The 13,564-nt window shown below is 40.8% G+C and overlaps 1 protein-coding gene across 3 annotated transcripts in view; it reads right to left on the bottom strand.

Moving 5' to 3' along the window:
- rabgap1l (RAB GTPase activating protein 1-like) overlaps window positions 1–13,564 on the bottom strand; it is a 129,321-nt gene that overhangs the window by 17,817 nt on the left and 97,940 nt on the right. For all 3 annotated transcript variants that reach the window (XM_051947207.1, XM_051947208.1, XM_051947209.1), the window contains 2 exons: window positions 9,834–9,875; window positions 4,170–4,298 (listed from right to left, as the gene is read on the bottom strand). In XM_051947207.1, the coding sequence (XP_051803167.1) occupies window positions 4,170–4,298; window positions 9,834–9,875 (171 nt within the window). The remainder of the gene's footprint in view (window positions 1–4,169; window positions 4,299–9,833; window positions 9,876–13,564) is intronic.

The following is a 13,564-nucleotide window of genomic DNA, read 5'->3' as shown; positions in this document are numbered from 1 at the left end:
GCTACACTATTAGCTCTATTATTGTCTTGTATCTAAAAATGTTTGCTTTTAGGTTTCAATCCCTCCGATGCTGCTATCTGACATTATATTGTAGAGCTGAAACAATTAAACAAACACTTGTCAACTACTACATTATTTGCCAGCTACTTTGGTAATTAATTTATCAGTCAGTAATTTTTCAATGAAAGCCACTGATTGCTGCTTCATAAGTTTCATATTTTCTGGTTTCTTTACTCGTCTCTGACAGTAAGGTGAACATCTTGGGATGTGGACAAAACAAGACTTCCGAAAAGATTATCTTGAGCTTTGGGAAACACTGCTCAATGCTTCTCACCTTTTTCAGACATTTAATGGATGAAGGAAGTCATCAGTTAATCGAGAAAATGATCAACAACTTTAAAGGACCACGAAAATAATCATAAGTTGCAGCCCTACTATACTGCACATTCCCTCTCTCTCGCTGTAGGTCCTTTTCAAAGTGTCTTTGCTGCTTCTGAGTCATCTTCTATCCCTGTAAGTCTTTCTCTAGGACTCTATGGCTTTCCTCCTCTACAAATTATTCTGTCAGTCTCTCTACACACACTCTTCTCTCTTCTTTCGACTCAGTTTGTTAAAGTTTAGCTTCTCTGTCGGAGGGATTTGGCAAAAGACGGATTAATCAGCCAACCTCTGAGCAGCAAATGAATATATGACATTTCTCTCCTTTTTTCTTCAAGTCCTGAAAAGTCATCACTCCAGCTGCGGTCCGGTGGATGTTTAAGAAGGCTGAGAAATTCAAATTCTTCCCATAATCCCCAGAAAGGCTAAGTCACCCCACTACCCGTTGTGTTCATCAAGCCAAGGTGCCAGTGAATTCTTTCGCTGTTTTAAGCAGCTTACGGAGTTCAGTTGATCCGATTTAAACGTTGACAGAGAAAAATATGTAAAAGGGGGGTGAAGAGAAAGCAATGTGGTTTGGACAGGCTGGTTTGCCCTTTTTCTATGATGGGGATAACACATAATCTGTCTTCCACTGTCTTCTCAGTAAAGCACTGTGTCTATTGGCTAACATAATCTAGAAGTTACCTTTTAATATCATGTTCAAATAATTATGTTTATCATGGGTGGGATATATGATCTGTGGGTTAAGGTGTAGCATTAAGTAAAGGAATGTCAAACAATTAATTAGCTGATCATTATTCAGCTATTTTGAAATATGATTAAGCACTAAAGCTATTTTACTGAATAAGAAAAAATGTGAACAGGATGTAGCACCTCAAGTGTCATGATTAACTGCTTTTCTTTCCTTCATATCAAAAATTCAATTTGAAGACAAACAGCGGCTGACATTTCTATTTTGTGACAAAGACTGTAAAAAGTATTCCTATGGACAATGAAAATAGCTTAGTTTCACCTCTAATATGCCATGTTTGGACATAGAGAAATGCAGCTCTGGAGGATTTCGATGAAGCACAAAGGAGAGGGTGTCAACACTAGAAGAGAACAAGATGATACAGAGTGGCAAACTGTCTTTTGAGGCCTTGTGATATAACCTGATATGGCACGTTGTGGAGGGATATGTGACCTCATGTGCCATTGTCCAGTGTAACATATTATAAGCTCATGTGACAAGCTGTGAACTGCGGGTGAGTTGGTCTGATGGTCAGTTTTAAAAGATGTAGAAAAGTGAGGAGCAGTAGATGAAAAGCTCATCTCCTCTTAGCGGTCTCTCTTTCTTAATCTCTTTCTGACTGACTTACTCCATATACTTGTATCCACAGGGATATATTCTATTTTAAAACTTAAAAGAGTGACTGCTTTAAAAATAGGACAGCGGAAAGACATTGTTTTTGAGGAGAGGACCTCAGACAAAAGCACAGTTTGGAAGCGTAAATCACACTGTAGATATTAGGATGTGTTCAGTATTTGTGTTGGCGCTTTGGTCACTGAACACCCTAATCTTGGGTCTAATAACAACCTCGACTCAGTCAGTAACGCTTGTGAGGCCAAAATCTAGGAATCTATGGATAAGGGACTCTTCAGAGAATATTTTACCATTGTTACCATCAATCCTGAGTAAAAATGTAGATTTCTAGTAAAAATTTCTATTTTTAATTCTGCATAATCAAAGCTGTGCATTAGAAAGTAAATAACAGCTTTTGCATGCATTTTAAAATTCTCAATTCTAAAACTCCCTGGAATTCAACACAACATGACACCCATGTTTTAATTACAGGAGTATTACACAGGCTTTTCACTGAATGTGTCATGCTGTGCAACCTTTGAAAAAGGGCAGCAGTTGAATTTTCCTAGGTTTGGCGTGGTCCTGAAACAGGGACCTCCAGGATGGATATGGTTCCCTCCCATGTGACTGAGCAGGAATGAGACCAAGTCAGACTGCTAGCAGTTTACCACTTGTATTAGTGCATATGTGCTTTAACTCAGCAGAACTCAGCTTGCATGGCTTGTCTCAGAAAAGAGAGAAAATGATGTGATAAATATGTCAATGCAAGAGGAAACTGGGGGGAGTGAAAGATCAGCAAGGAGCGATGACGACAAGCACAATGAGCAGAATGAGAAGCAAAGTGTTTCTGTTTGTCCTGAGGCTACATCATTCTGTCAGACAGACCACCTCTTTCAGCCCACCTTGCCTGCCTGCACACAGTGCGTTGACAGCAGGTCGGTTACAGAGGCTTCCATACCGGGCAGCAGAGGCCACTGAATGGTTTGGTGAGTATGAAATTATCATATGCTATGCTGCTCACAGTCACTATTCCAAAACACTTCATGCCCAGAATCACTGATCCTGCTGTAGTTGGTGGTAGAAGATGATAGATTTGTACGTTTCTGCCATTGTAAGTGTGTTTTTATGTTATCTTGCTGCAGGATTGTGCAAGAGAACCACTAAACCACCAGAGATAAACAGTGAGTAACAGTGCAGGATATCCTGTATGTAGAAAAACACGTTAATACACCAAACATAAGGGAAACGTAAACACCAAGAACCAAGAGTCCTGCCAGTATGAACTTGAACACAGTACTTCACAATTTGCTCACATACCCGAGGGCCTTTCTGGATAAATCGTTCAGAAAATACCTCAAATGTAAAGTATTAACTGCGTAGTGTTAATTAGAGAGATGGACAGTAATAGAGAGCACACAGGGAAGAGAAATAGAGAAGGGTGGAGGGAGGATGATTATCTCCTCCATCTTTCTTTGTCAACTCTTTCCTTCCTCTATCACAACACACACTGCTAACATACACAGACACACAATATTATATACACCGTGTACTGTTTCTGGTCTCTGGTGACCTCAGCAAATTCCTTAAATGCCAGCACACTCTTAAAGGTCATAAGGAGAACGATGACGAACACGTCCACGAGAATTTTTGTGAAAACACAGTCTGGTGAGTTTTGAAGGAAACTATGACTCCCATCCACAAAAACCCATTTTATCTGCTATTTTCAGACTGAGGTGTGGTCAGTGAAAGATAAAGGTGCAATAAATAGTGTAAAAAGCACATAAAAGAAGCTAAAACAACAAACGGTGCAAAGACTGACTGCACACAATATAACTAAACAATGTGAAAAAGAATGCAATCATTTGCCTCCAGCACTCTGTCAGGCTTCTCTAACACGGCAGAGATCCTGCTCCCAGGATATGAATTCAGTAAAGCGTTCCTATTTGCTGTTAAGTGTTTAGTTCCTTCCTGCCTCACAGAAAGTGAAGGCTTGAACAAATCGAGATTGCTTCAAATACCCAGAATAGAGGAATGCACGCAATCGCCATGCTGGAAGAGAAAAGACATGAAAAAGTCTAATGAAAAATAGCAGTCTTTCAGCTTCTCCCTGCAAAGTGTGTTGCATATGAAATGCAGGGAACCTGACTGCACCTCTGGCCACCAAATACATAGATGAGATGATCAAGACACCAATAATCCAGGGAGTGGGGAAAACAACCAGGAAGTCTGGAATTCAATCCTACAAAACTCTCTATCATGGACATCGGAACCCTCTGATAAGATGCTTTTGTGTTGTAGTGGGAGATTATAAGACAGGAATTATTTACTGTGTTGTTTGAACCCATTTAATGCACGTGTTAGTGGAAGGAACTATATTTTACAATGTAATATTGGGATTCAGATGTCAGCAAAGTAAGGACCAAAGGATGTGCAGCTCCTTTCTTACCTTGATATTGCAGGCCTGCTCCATCAGCCTTCGAGCGTTCTCTGCAGCTCTGTATCGTTTAGGGAGCTGGACTCTGAAGAACTTAAGAGCCCCTTCAAAGTCTGCCTGCAACAGATCCTCTTTGGACGTCTGGAGGGAGACATGAAGAGGTGGGCGGAGAGGAGAGGTGGTGGAGACAGATAAGAGATGGTCATCAAGAGTCAGGCATGAAGTACACAAACTGCACAGTTAGATTGGTATATTCAGGTGGACTGAAAGCAGGGTTATTGAGTGAATAGTTGGATGAATATTACGTTGATCTGCAAGAGTCACTATTGACTTTGTTCAGCTAAATCACATCGAAAACAATTCTGCTCTTGAAATCTGAACAGTTAAAAAACAATACATCATTTTTGAGTCACACCAAACTATTTCAACTAAGTATTATGCTTCTCCACTAGATTCAGCACAGTAAAAAAACCCAACAACATTAAAATTTAAAAAAAAATTGGATTTATAACTAACTGTACTCAATGAATGCAGAGAGGGATGCTTTTGTAGGGAGCACAGAGTTTAGTCAATAAGAGTTTAAAATACCATTTTTAAAAACACCAATGCCACCATCTTGTGGTGAAAAGACGCACAGACTAGACTATCCTGAGAGTGCGTGACCAGATATGGTGGTCTGTTATTCACAGGACAAAATCTTCTATATCAGCTTGATCATTGTTGACTATTAAATTCTAAACATTATGAAAAGGAAACAGTCACATTTGAATTGACACTCGGATTTCAAGAGCTTCTTTTTCTAAAGGAGTTTCCACAGTAATATTCAAGCAAGATTTAGGACCTATATCAGAAAGCAGACAAGTCATTTTTTACAAATAAAACAGAAGGCAGTCAGCTGGAACATCTACACTCAGCGTGCCGAAAGGAGCAGAACCTGCAGGCTGCACTTAAACTTTCATATAACCTCGATGGACGAAGTTCAAGAAATCATCGCAACAGATAGAACAAATACACTGACTGCTTTTTTGAGACACATTTCACGGCTTTTTCATCTCCTTTGTCCTCGTTATTGACACAAGTTAACACCACTGCATGCTCAGTTTCTTTCATTCAGCATCAGCATCCCTGTCCCCCCTCTCTCACCGCCAGCAGCCTGGGCACGAAGAGTCGGTGTCCCATCCCAAGGAGACCCATTACCCTGCAGAAAGAGTCCGCTGAGGCTTGACTGCCGTGGGCTCCCTCTTCTGCCTTTCCCTCTCCATCCTCCACCGCCCTGCGCACTGCTGGAAGGGGCAGATGAGGGGCCAGGGTTGGTACTGGAGGAGGAGAGGGTGGAGGGGAGTGTGGAGGCGATGGTGGTGGGGTGGGACAGGGTGAGGGAGAGGGGTGGTCCCGCTCTGGGGCCAGGGTGGCAGATGACTCCAGCGTGTCGTCTAAATGTCCCAGTGAGTTTTTTCAGTTGTTGGAGGTGAGCTGGACAAAGTGGCCCCAACTTCAGTGAGCTGAGATTTGTTTTGAGGTCAGTGTTCAGCCAGACTGGCTGAGTCCTGGAGAAGAAAGCGGCGAGGAGATGATACTGTCACTGTGTCACAACAGACGGATGTTCATGATCACATAGCAACTCAGCAGACACAGCCTTGGCATTCAAGGCATGTGACGTCAGTATGAATCCAGTTCATCTGGGCACCACAGAATTTCGACAAGTGGACAAGACGTTGGTGGAGGCCACTCAGCTTGTACCACTGTCAGAGCCCACTACCGGCCCCCAGGTGCGACAAAATCACAGTCAGAAAATGATCTATCGACACTGCTTTCGACATAATGCTAAGCATTCCAGCTACCTGCCAGACTCACTTTGAAATCCAGTCACACTACCTACTCTCATCTTCCTTTGGCAAACTCCCTCCACCAATTCCAATCCAGTATGCCGTTGCTTAGCAACAAAGCTGCTCAACACGTGGGCTGCTGCTCCGGCAAACAGCGGCGATGGATAAGTACTCCACCTTTTTTATTTCGTCTTCGTTGTTAGACTTCAAAGACCCTGAGAAAATCCGCCTCAGACTGCACAGCAGAGTGGCCTTTATGTTCAAGGCTCAGTGCGGGTGAGACGACACATCAAAGCAGTCGATTTGTTTCGTTCAGTCTTTTCAAATGGGAGGCCACCCCTGGTATGAAGCTGACAAGCTTCAAAATCGTTTGAAATAATCATATAGATCTTTTAATCGGCTCTCCTAAGGCTGGGCAAGCGGTCCTGGTGACATGGCAGAGCCAGACAAGATGCAGTCTGTTAGCATGAGGAATGTGGCCTTCAGGAGATGATGCGCTGCGTGTTTGTGTTAGCTTATGGCTGAGTGGATGCTGAACTCGTTGAGTCACATGCAAACCAGTGATGCATAAAAACCAAGATGAGAGGAGGTAGTAAAATAGAAAAAGTGTTTCACGATTGCCTCTCTGTGTCTTTGCTCTTGCTCTTCACTGATGTAACCTTTTGAAATAAACTCAGTACAGATCCAAACCACATTAAGCAGTAAAAGCACAGTCCAGTCAGCAGCCCCAGAACAGAGTCCAGCGTCCGTCCCTCCAGCAGATTTCCATTAGCAGGGGCAGCCAGGCATCCGGTCTGTATCGGTCGGTAGATCTTTTAGACGAGAAGCCAGCTTCTTCAGATGGAAAGTCATTTCTGCCACTAAACAGCACAGGCTAAATGGATGAGTGTTTGCAAGAGTATGTGTTGTTGTACTGTCAGGAGTGCTGGTCCTGGACCGCCACTGGGGTGAGGCAAAGCAAATAAGCTAGTGTTGCCCATCCACCTCCTCTCTCTTTTCCAATCTCTCTCCCTCTTTGTGATGCTAACAGCTAATGGCTAAAAGCTAACAGGGGCGGCTCCGTTGCAGAGGTCTGGGTGGTGGACAGAGGTAGCGTGTTAGAGAAATACATATCCAGCCAACAGAGAAGAGGAAAAGGCAGAGGCAGAGGAGCAGGAGGTAAAAAAGACAGAGACCGAGGAACTGAGGCAGAGAGGAAGATCCAAGCAGGCATCCAAGGAAGGTAAAGATGAAGAGGAAAAAAAAAAAAAAAAAAACAAAACACTGAGCTTTTCTCCTTCAGGTCCAGATTGCTAACGTTATAGCTTATGCTCCTGTTGTGATGTGAACGGCGACTGCTAAGCTGGAGGAGGGAGGGAGGTGAACACAGATGGAGGGAGGGGTGATGAGAACGGAGAGGAGTGCAGGATGGATGGAGGAGGGAGGAGGGAGCCTCAGGGGAGAATGCCGTCATGCCTGGCCAATTGGAAGCTGGCAGTGGAAGCCCCTTCCACACTCCTCCCTTCTCACATCCTCATTTGTTCTCCATTTCCGACCATCGCATCCACCACATCTTTCTCTCTCCGATGCACAGAATGCATTATTGCAACAATATGGAGCAGGAGGGCTTTTTACAACCAACTATGCATGATTCATTTACTGAAAGCAGCCTGACAATAGATGCACTCCTATATAAAAGCAAAACCACTCTGACTTGGATTATCACGACAATAATAATTATTATTGTTGTCCATCTCCAACCAGTAATCTAAGCCTGCATCAGATGGTGCTGATGAGTATACTGTGCAGCGTTTTACACCGAAGTTAAATGGTACTGGAGAATAAACTGAAGAAAAAAAAAGTCTCCTTTCAGGCAATTTATTTTTTTTCAGCGTCTGTGAACACATACAATGTAAGAAACTTGAGGGCTGGTCGTCTTTTTAACCAACACCTTTCCTTGTCATTGCTGACTGTTATGTTTTTTCCCTTTAATAATTATTCATAAATATTAAATTAAACTGATAATTTGTTTTTTCTGATGGTTAAAAGCAACATTGTCTTATTCTGGGATGACAGAATACTGTAAAGCAGAAAAATGAGCAGCAAACAGCATGATTCCTCCTATAAACAAAAGCCTTTTTAATTTGTTTATCAGGTTATTACATTTTTAAGTGAAATAACTTCAGTTTTACCTATTTTCCACAATAGATAAGTCTAAAAGAGATAGATCTTTTATGTCAAACTTGATCTATAAAACCCAGGTTAGCTAAAGTAATGAAAAACAGAAAAATAAATAAGATGCCAATTGAGTGTTTATTTCTGTTCAGGAGAAAGACGTGGACCACATGTTAGGACCAACAACCCTGTTCTTCAACACTAAGTATTCCTGAAGTTTCAGTAAGACTTCTACAAAGACTGTCCCATCAAATAAAAGGTCTACATTAAACAGCCAGGCACAGACATGCAATATGACACAGTCACTGCCAAAGCTCATTGATACATCTGACCACAAACAGATCTGATAACAACAACTAGTAATTCTACACCATTCTGCTCTGACAGCAATAATATGTCATTTTAATAAACAAACACTTTTTTCTATATTTCCTTAACTACAATTTAAAATACAAACACCAGATGGATTTTGGAAAGCTTGCCTGATGTAACACATTTAATTTCTTTAGGCCATTCTCTTCTCTGTTGCTTCTTTGATCAATATCCTCCTGGCTCGGTTATGCAGTTTGGAGCAAAGAGGCAAGGTGTTGATGTTGCCATAGGCTTTTCATTAATAATGAACAATACTCAAGGAACAGTTAAACCCCTTAAAATATTCATTTCATCCTTCTCCTAACTTGTGGAATCCCACAACTTCTTCCTGAAGCGCTTTTGAAAGCAATTTTTCAATTATAGTGAAATGTTTTCTCTGCAAGTAGTGAAATCCTCAATAAACAACTGGTTTTATTCTGAAGTCATCAAAACAACCACATTTGATTCCAGGTGGGGACCAGCTGCTATGGTATTGGCTGCAGAGAGAGTTTGATTATGTGATATATATATATATATATATATATATATGTGTGTGTGTGTGTGTGTGTGTGTGTGTGTGTGTGTGTGTGTGTGTGTGTGTGCAGCTGGAAAAGACAGATTTTATGTATTTTCATTTTCAGCATGTAACGTGACAAAACGTAGAATCTGGACAGGGTAAAATGATTTTCTATGGGGCACTGTTGAGGCATTGTTTAATAGGTTATTGACTGTAGCTGTAGGGAGTGGAGTTGCAAAACATTATTCAAATTCCTCCAATCAATACACTTCTCACAATAGCATAACAGTAGAATAAGAACTGAGAAGTATCTTTGTAATCAAAGCCACCAACTTAAACAATATTTCAGACTCTGGTCACTGTGATAGAGAATGGCAGCTGTTTCATATGCAGTCTCTAACTATTTGTCTAATGTGTCATCTAAAGACAAATCAGCCTCCTACTTTCCAGACGTAGCTTTGGATTTGAGCACTAGGGGGCAACAAATGTCAATAAACTGAAGTAACTCTGACATCAGATCAAACACAGCTCACACACTACGCCTCTTCTGCACAGTCATCTTTCTCACAACCTTTGTATCACAGGTTGTGGTAACATTTTCCCTAATAACAACAAATAACAAGATTGGCTTGAATCCTGATGGGTATACCTTTGATGTACAAACATGCATAATATTATCAATCAAGCTATATATCACTTCTCTTTTGTACACAGTTGATCTAAAACTTATTAGGATTTGGGCAGGCAAGAAGGAAACTGGATTTTTGCCATGACGACTGATCAAAACAGATGGCTGCAGTTAATTGTAAGAATAAAGTGAGTACTGACCTTAAGCAGGGCCAGGGCTACATTGAAGATGATGTTCAGTCCCTGGAAAAAAACAAAAAAAGGAGAATTGAATAGGAATACGTTTCAGTATTCAGTAATGGGAGCAAAGCCACAAAGGTCCTGTGTACGTGCAAGTTTTAAAAAGCTGGAACCATTTCAGCATATCACTGTATATGGGGGGGTGTTGACATTTTAAACAGGAACATTTACACAATTTATAGTGTCACTTTACAGCTTTGCACTTCTGCAATTCCTGTTTGCGAAAACAGCATCTCAAAAACATTACTTAAACGTCCAAAATCCAAAAGGGTTAGTACCAAAAGATACCAAAAAGTGGTGAAACATAGCATATTGGTGAGTCCAGCTTCTCTCAATTTCTCTGCTCCTTGAGAGCTTCTTTGTTTCTGAATTTTAGATTCGGTATTCTCTGTGTTCAAACATTTTTCAACCAGCACTTTCATCGCTGACACCAGAATATATGTCCTTTCACAGCAATCCTAATATCGTCTAAAACAAGTTTTTAATAACAAAATATGATATTTGCAGTGAAATAATAGACATCTGGTATTTTAAATACTTTTTGGAAAATCTGAAACAAAAGGAAACACAAAGAAGATGTTACAAGAAATAAATTGAGAAAAAAGGAGAAAAAATTACTTCAAAGATGATATTTTTAGAGACAAGGTCACATCTGACCAAAACACAGTTTTATACTCAGCTTTCATAATATCGTAACAATATCTTGTCTCGCAAATATTAATCTATTGATGTCAAAATGCTCACGCAACATCTTAAAGTTCAGTTACTGTACAGTACATTGTACAGGCTCAGACAGTTTATTGCTTTATTTTTTAAGCCATTAATGTCAATCATTTCTGAAAACTGCTGCACAGATTAAGTTTACCACTAATATGAACAAATGAAAAGGGCTTGTAGCACAAAGAAATACAGAGGTTCAGCAAAATAAAAGTAAAGTTGAAACCTCCCCTTGTTTTAGTTTATGCATCATACTAGTTTATGTATCATGCAATCACAGTCCAGCGTCTACTTCATTGTGTGGACTAAATCACTGTGTTAAGCTGCTTTGTTTTTACCCTCTGATGCATACGTGCATGAACAATGACAATGCGATTTTCCTCCCTCCTTCATCGATACCGCGCTTGTAATTTTGACACAGGAAGAAACGAAACGTAAAGCTGATGCCAGTTCTGCATGGGAACACCCGTCTCCCTGGTCTCCGTGACAACCATTTCACATGGCAACACAGAGCTAAAAATATCTGGACAGCTCTAAAAATAACGGGAGAAAGAGAAAAGAGGGGGAGCTCTGCCTCCACACACCTATCTTTGTACGGCCTCAAGATGGTGCTACAGTGCTGAGGCAAGATCAAAGGTGTGAGCAAGGGAAAGAAAGATAATCTCAAAGTGTGTGCTTTGTAGCGAGACAGATTCATGGGGAGATGAGAGAAGAGCACACAGAGGGGGGAGATACAGTATGAGGACATAAAGTATGAAGGTGATGAGGCAAGAAGCTGCAGGAGCAATGGCAGTGTCAAGAAAATAAGTGATACGAGGTGAACTGTGGTGGTAAAGAGCTTCTTACTAGATTCTTCACAAATGTGGTACTGCTTGTCCCCCCCCCCAAAAATTGTGGCCACTTGATTGATTGATGTAACTGCAGTAATCTCTCTGAAATGGAAGTCACATGACCCACAACTCACAAATGATCTGAAAAACTGTCATGCAACTGAAAGAAACTGACCCCCACACCCAATCAGAAGAAACTGTCCTTCATAAAAGCCAAAAGCAAAACTGTGAAAGAGTGAAACAACAAACAAAGTCAACTTTTAAGAAAAGACTTTATCAAGGAATAAGCAGTTGAGCTTGAAGAGTGATTAATAAAGGGCATGAGAGAGCTGGAATATGGAACAATTACAAAAAAGATAAAGGACAGAACAGGAGATAAGAAAGGATAGTTAGGATGAAACATTACAACAGCAAACAAGTTAAGCTCCTCAAGAGTTAGAAATGACAACCAGGCATATAAAGAGAAAGGAAAAAGAAAAACTAATTGAGAATATATAGACAGTGAAGGAGAAATGAATGGGTTAACAGATATCAGTTGGAGGAAATGAAGGAGAAATGGATATAAGGAAAAAAAACAGCAAAAAAATGATGTCAATGGCAAGTAAAGAGCAAGAAAACAAACAAAAAAAGAGTTAGAAAATGACAAATGTGAAATGATGATAGAGACAGAGTCAAGAAGAGGAGGGCAGACTGAGGGGGATGCAGGATATGAGAACTCTGGTTTAACAGGCAGATTCTCATCATGCGGCTCATTGGGTGAGAAAGATCGGGGAAACTTTTAATTGTTCTGCCTGGGGCCAATGGGAGGGCAGAGAGGGGATGATGGAGGGAGGAAAAGTGTGAGAGAGCACGGAGGATGGAGAGGAGAGGAAAGACACATGGCATTTGACTTTGGCATTTTTATGCAATGAAACTTGCCGGAGCAAGACCAAAGTTTAGGATTATTAAATGGAACAATAACAGTCCATCGTCTTTTTCTCTCACATGCATTAAAGTTACAATAATCAAAAATACAGACAGTAATCAGTCAAATTGAGACTAAGGATGAAGCAGATAACTGCTTATGCTTTAACTTTAAGGTCAGGATTTGACAGAGCGAATCACTCTGAGTCACTTGAGAAATTGGTCTCAGTGTTGCTGCTCTTGATCCTCCTGACAGAACACAAGCTGTGGTTCTGGGTATGTTTTTCCAGCTCATGTTGGATCATGTTCCTCAAGGGTCTGTTCCTGGTCCCTTGAGACTTTAGCTCTACGCTCCAAATACAATATTATTTTTCAGTAGTGACACATCTGCATGTTTCACCTCCAGATCAGTGCCTCAGTCAGACGTTCCCCCTCATTACATATTTGGCTTCATCAGGTCTGTCTGGCAGCTAAATCTGCCACCTGATCTGCATCACCAACAGGTGGCAGTCAGCTGAAAACTCTGCTCATCTCTTCACCTGAGCCAGCCAAAGATCAGATGATACTATCACAGAAGCAAAATTTAAACCTGCACTACAACCTGGTGGCAAGAACACTTAGGAACTTCATAATGGACGTTTACAATGAACAGTCAGTGAATGCACCATAATCCTACGCTTTGGGGGTTTAGTTCAAAAGAAGCCCCTCCAGGATCTTTCAGTCTTAGATTTGAAAGAGTTGAAAGTCCCATGAAGGCTGATGGATTCAAACTTCAGCAGGAGCAAAACAAATCAGACAACTCTGATTGCAGGGACAAACAAGTGTGTTGTTGGTGTCAATGAGGAAAAGAAAGCCAAAGTATTGAAAACTCTGTTAAACTATAATAATATAAGTCACGGCAACTAAAAACAGTTTAATCACAATCATGAAGTTAAACAAGCTCTTGCCTTTAAGAGGAACTTTACACTGGACTTGCTTTTTTGAGTGAATAAATCACATGTGCAATCACTTTCCAATCTACCTACCTCGTACCACTGTGCAGTGATCACCACTTTCTAGAGAAAAGCTGTAATTCTGTACACTCTGTGACCTCTGCAAATTGGACAGTGTGCAGCAAAAAAAGAGTTCTATCATGCAACTTAGACTAGGAGTGGTACCAATACAGTAACGGAATATTACTTCTACAACAAGTCCCATTCAACTCGCAGTGACTAATTTACTGGACTGATCAATGTTTATGTC

The sequence above is a fragment of the Acanthochromis polyacanthus genome, chromosome 4 (assembly GCF_021347895.1).
Source record: "Acanthochromis polyacanthus isolate Apoly-LR-REF ecotype Palm Island chromosome 4, KAUST_Apoly_ChrSc, whole genome shotgun sequence".
NCBI lineage: Eukaryota > Metazoa > Chordata > Actinopteri > Pomacentridae > Acanthochromis > Acanthochromis polyacanthus.
This window is presented reverse-complemented; position numbering and strand designations above follow the sequence as displayed.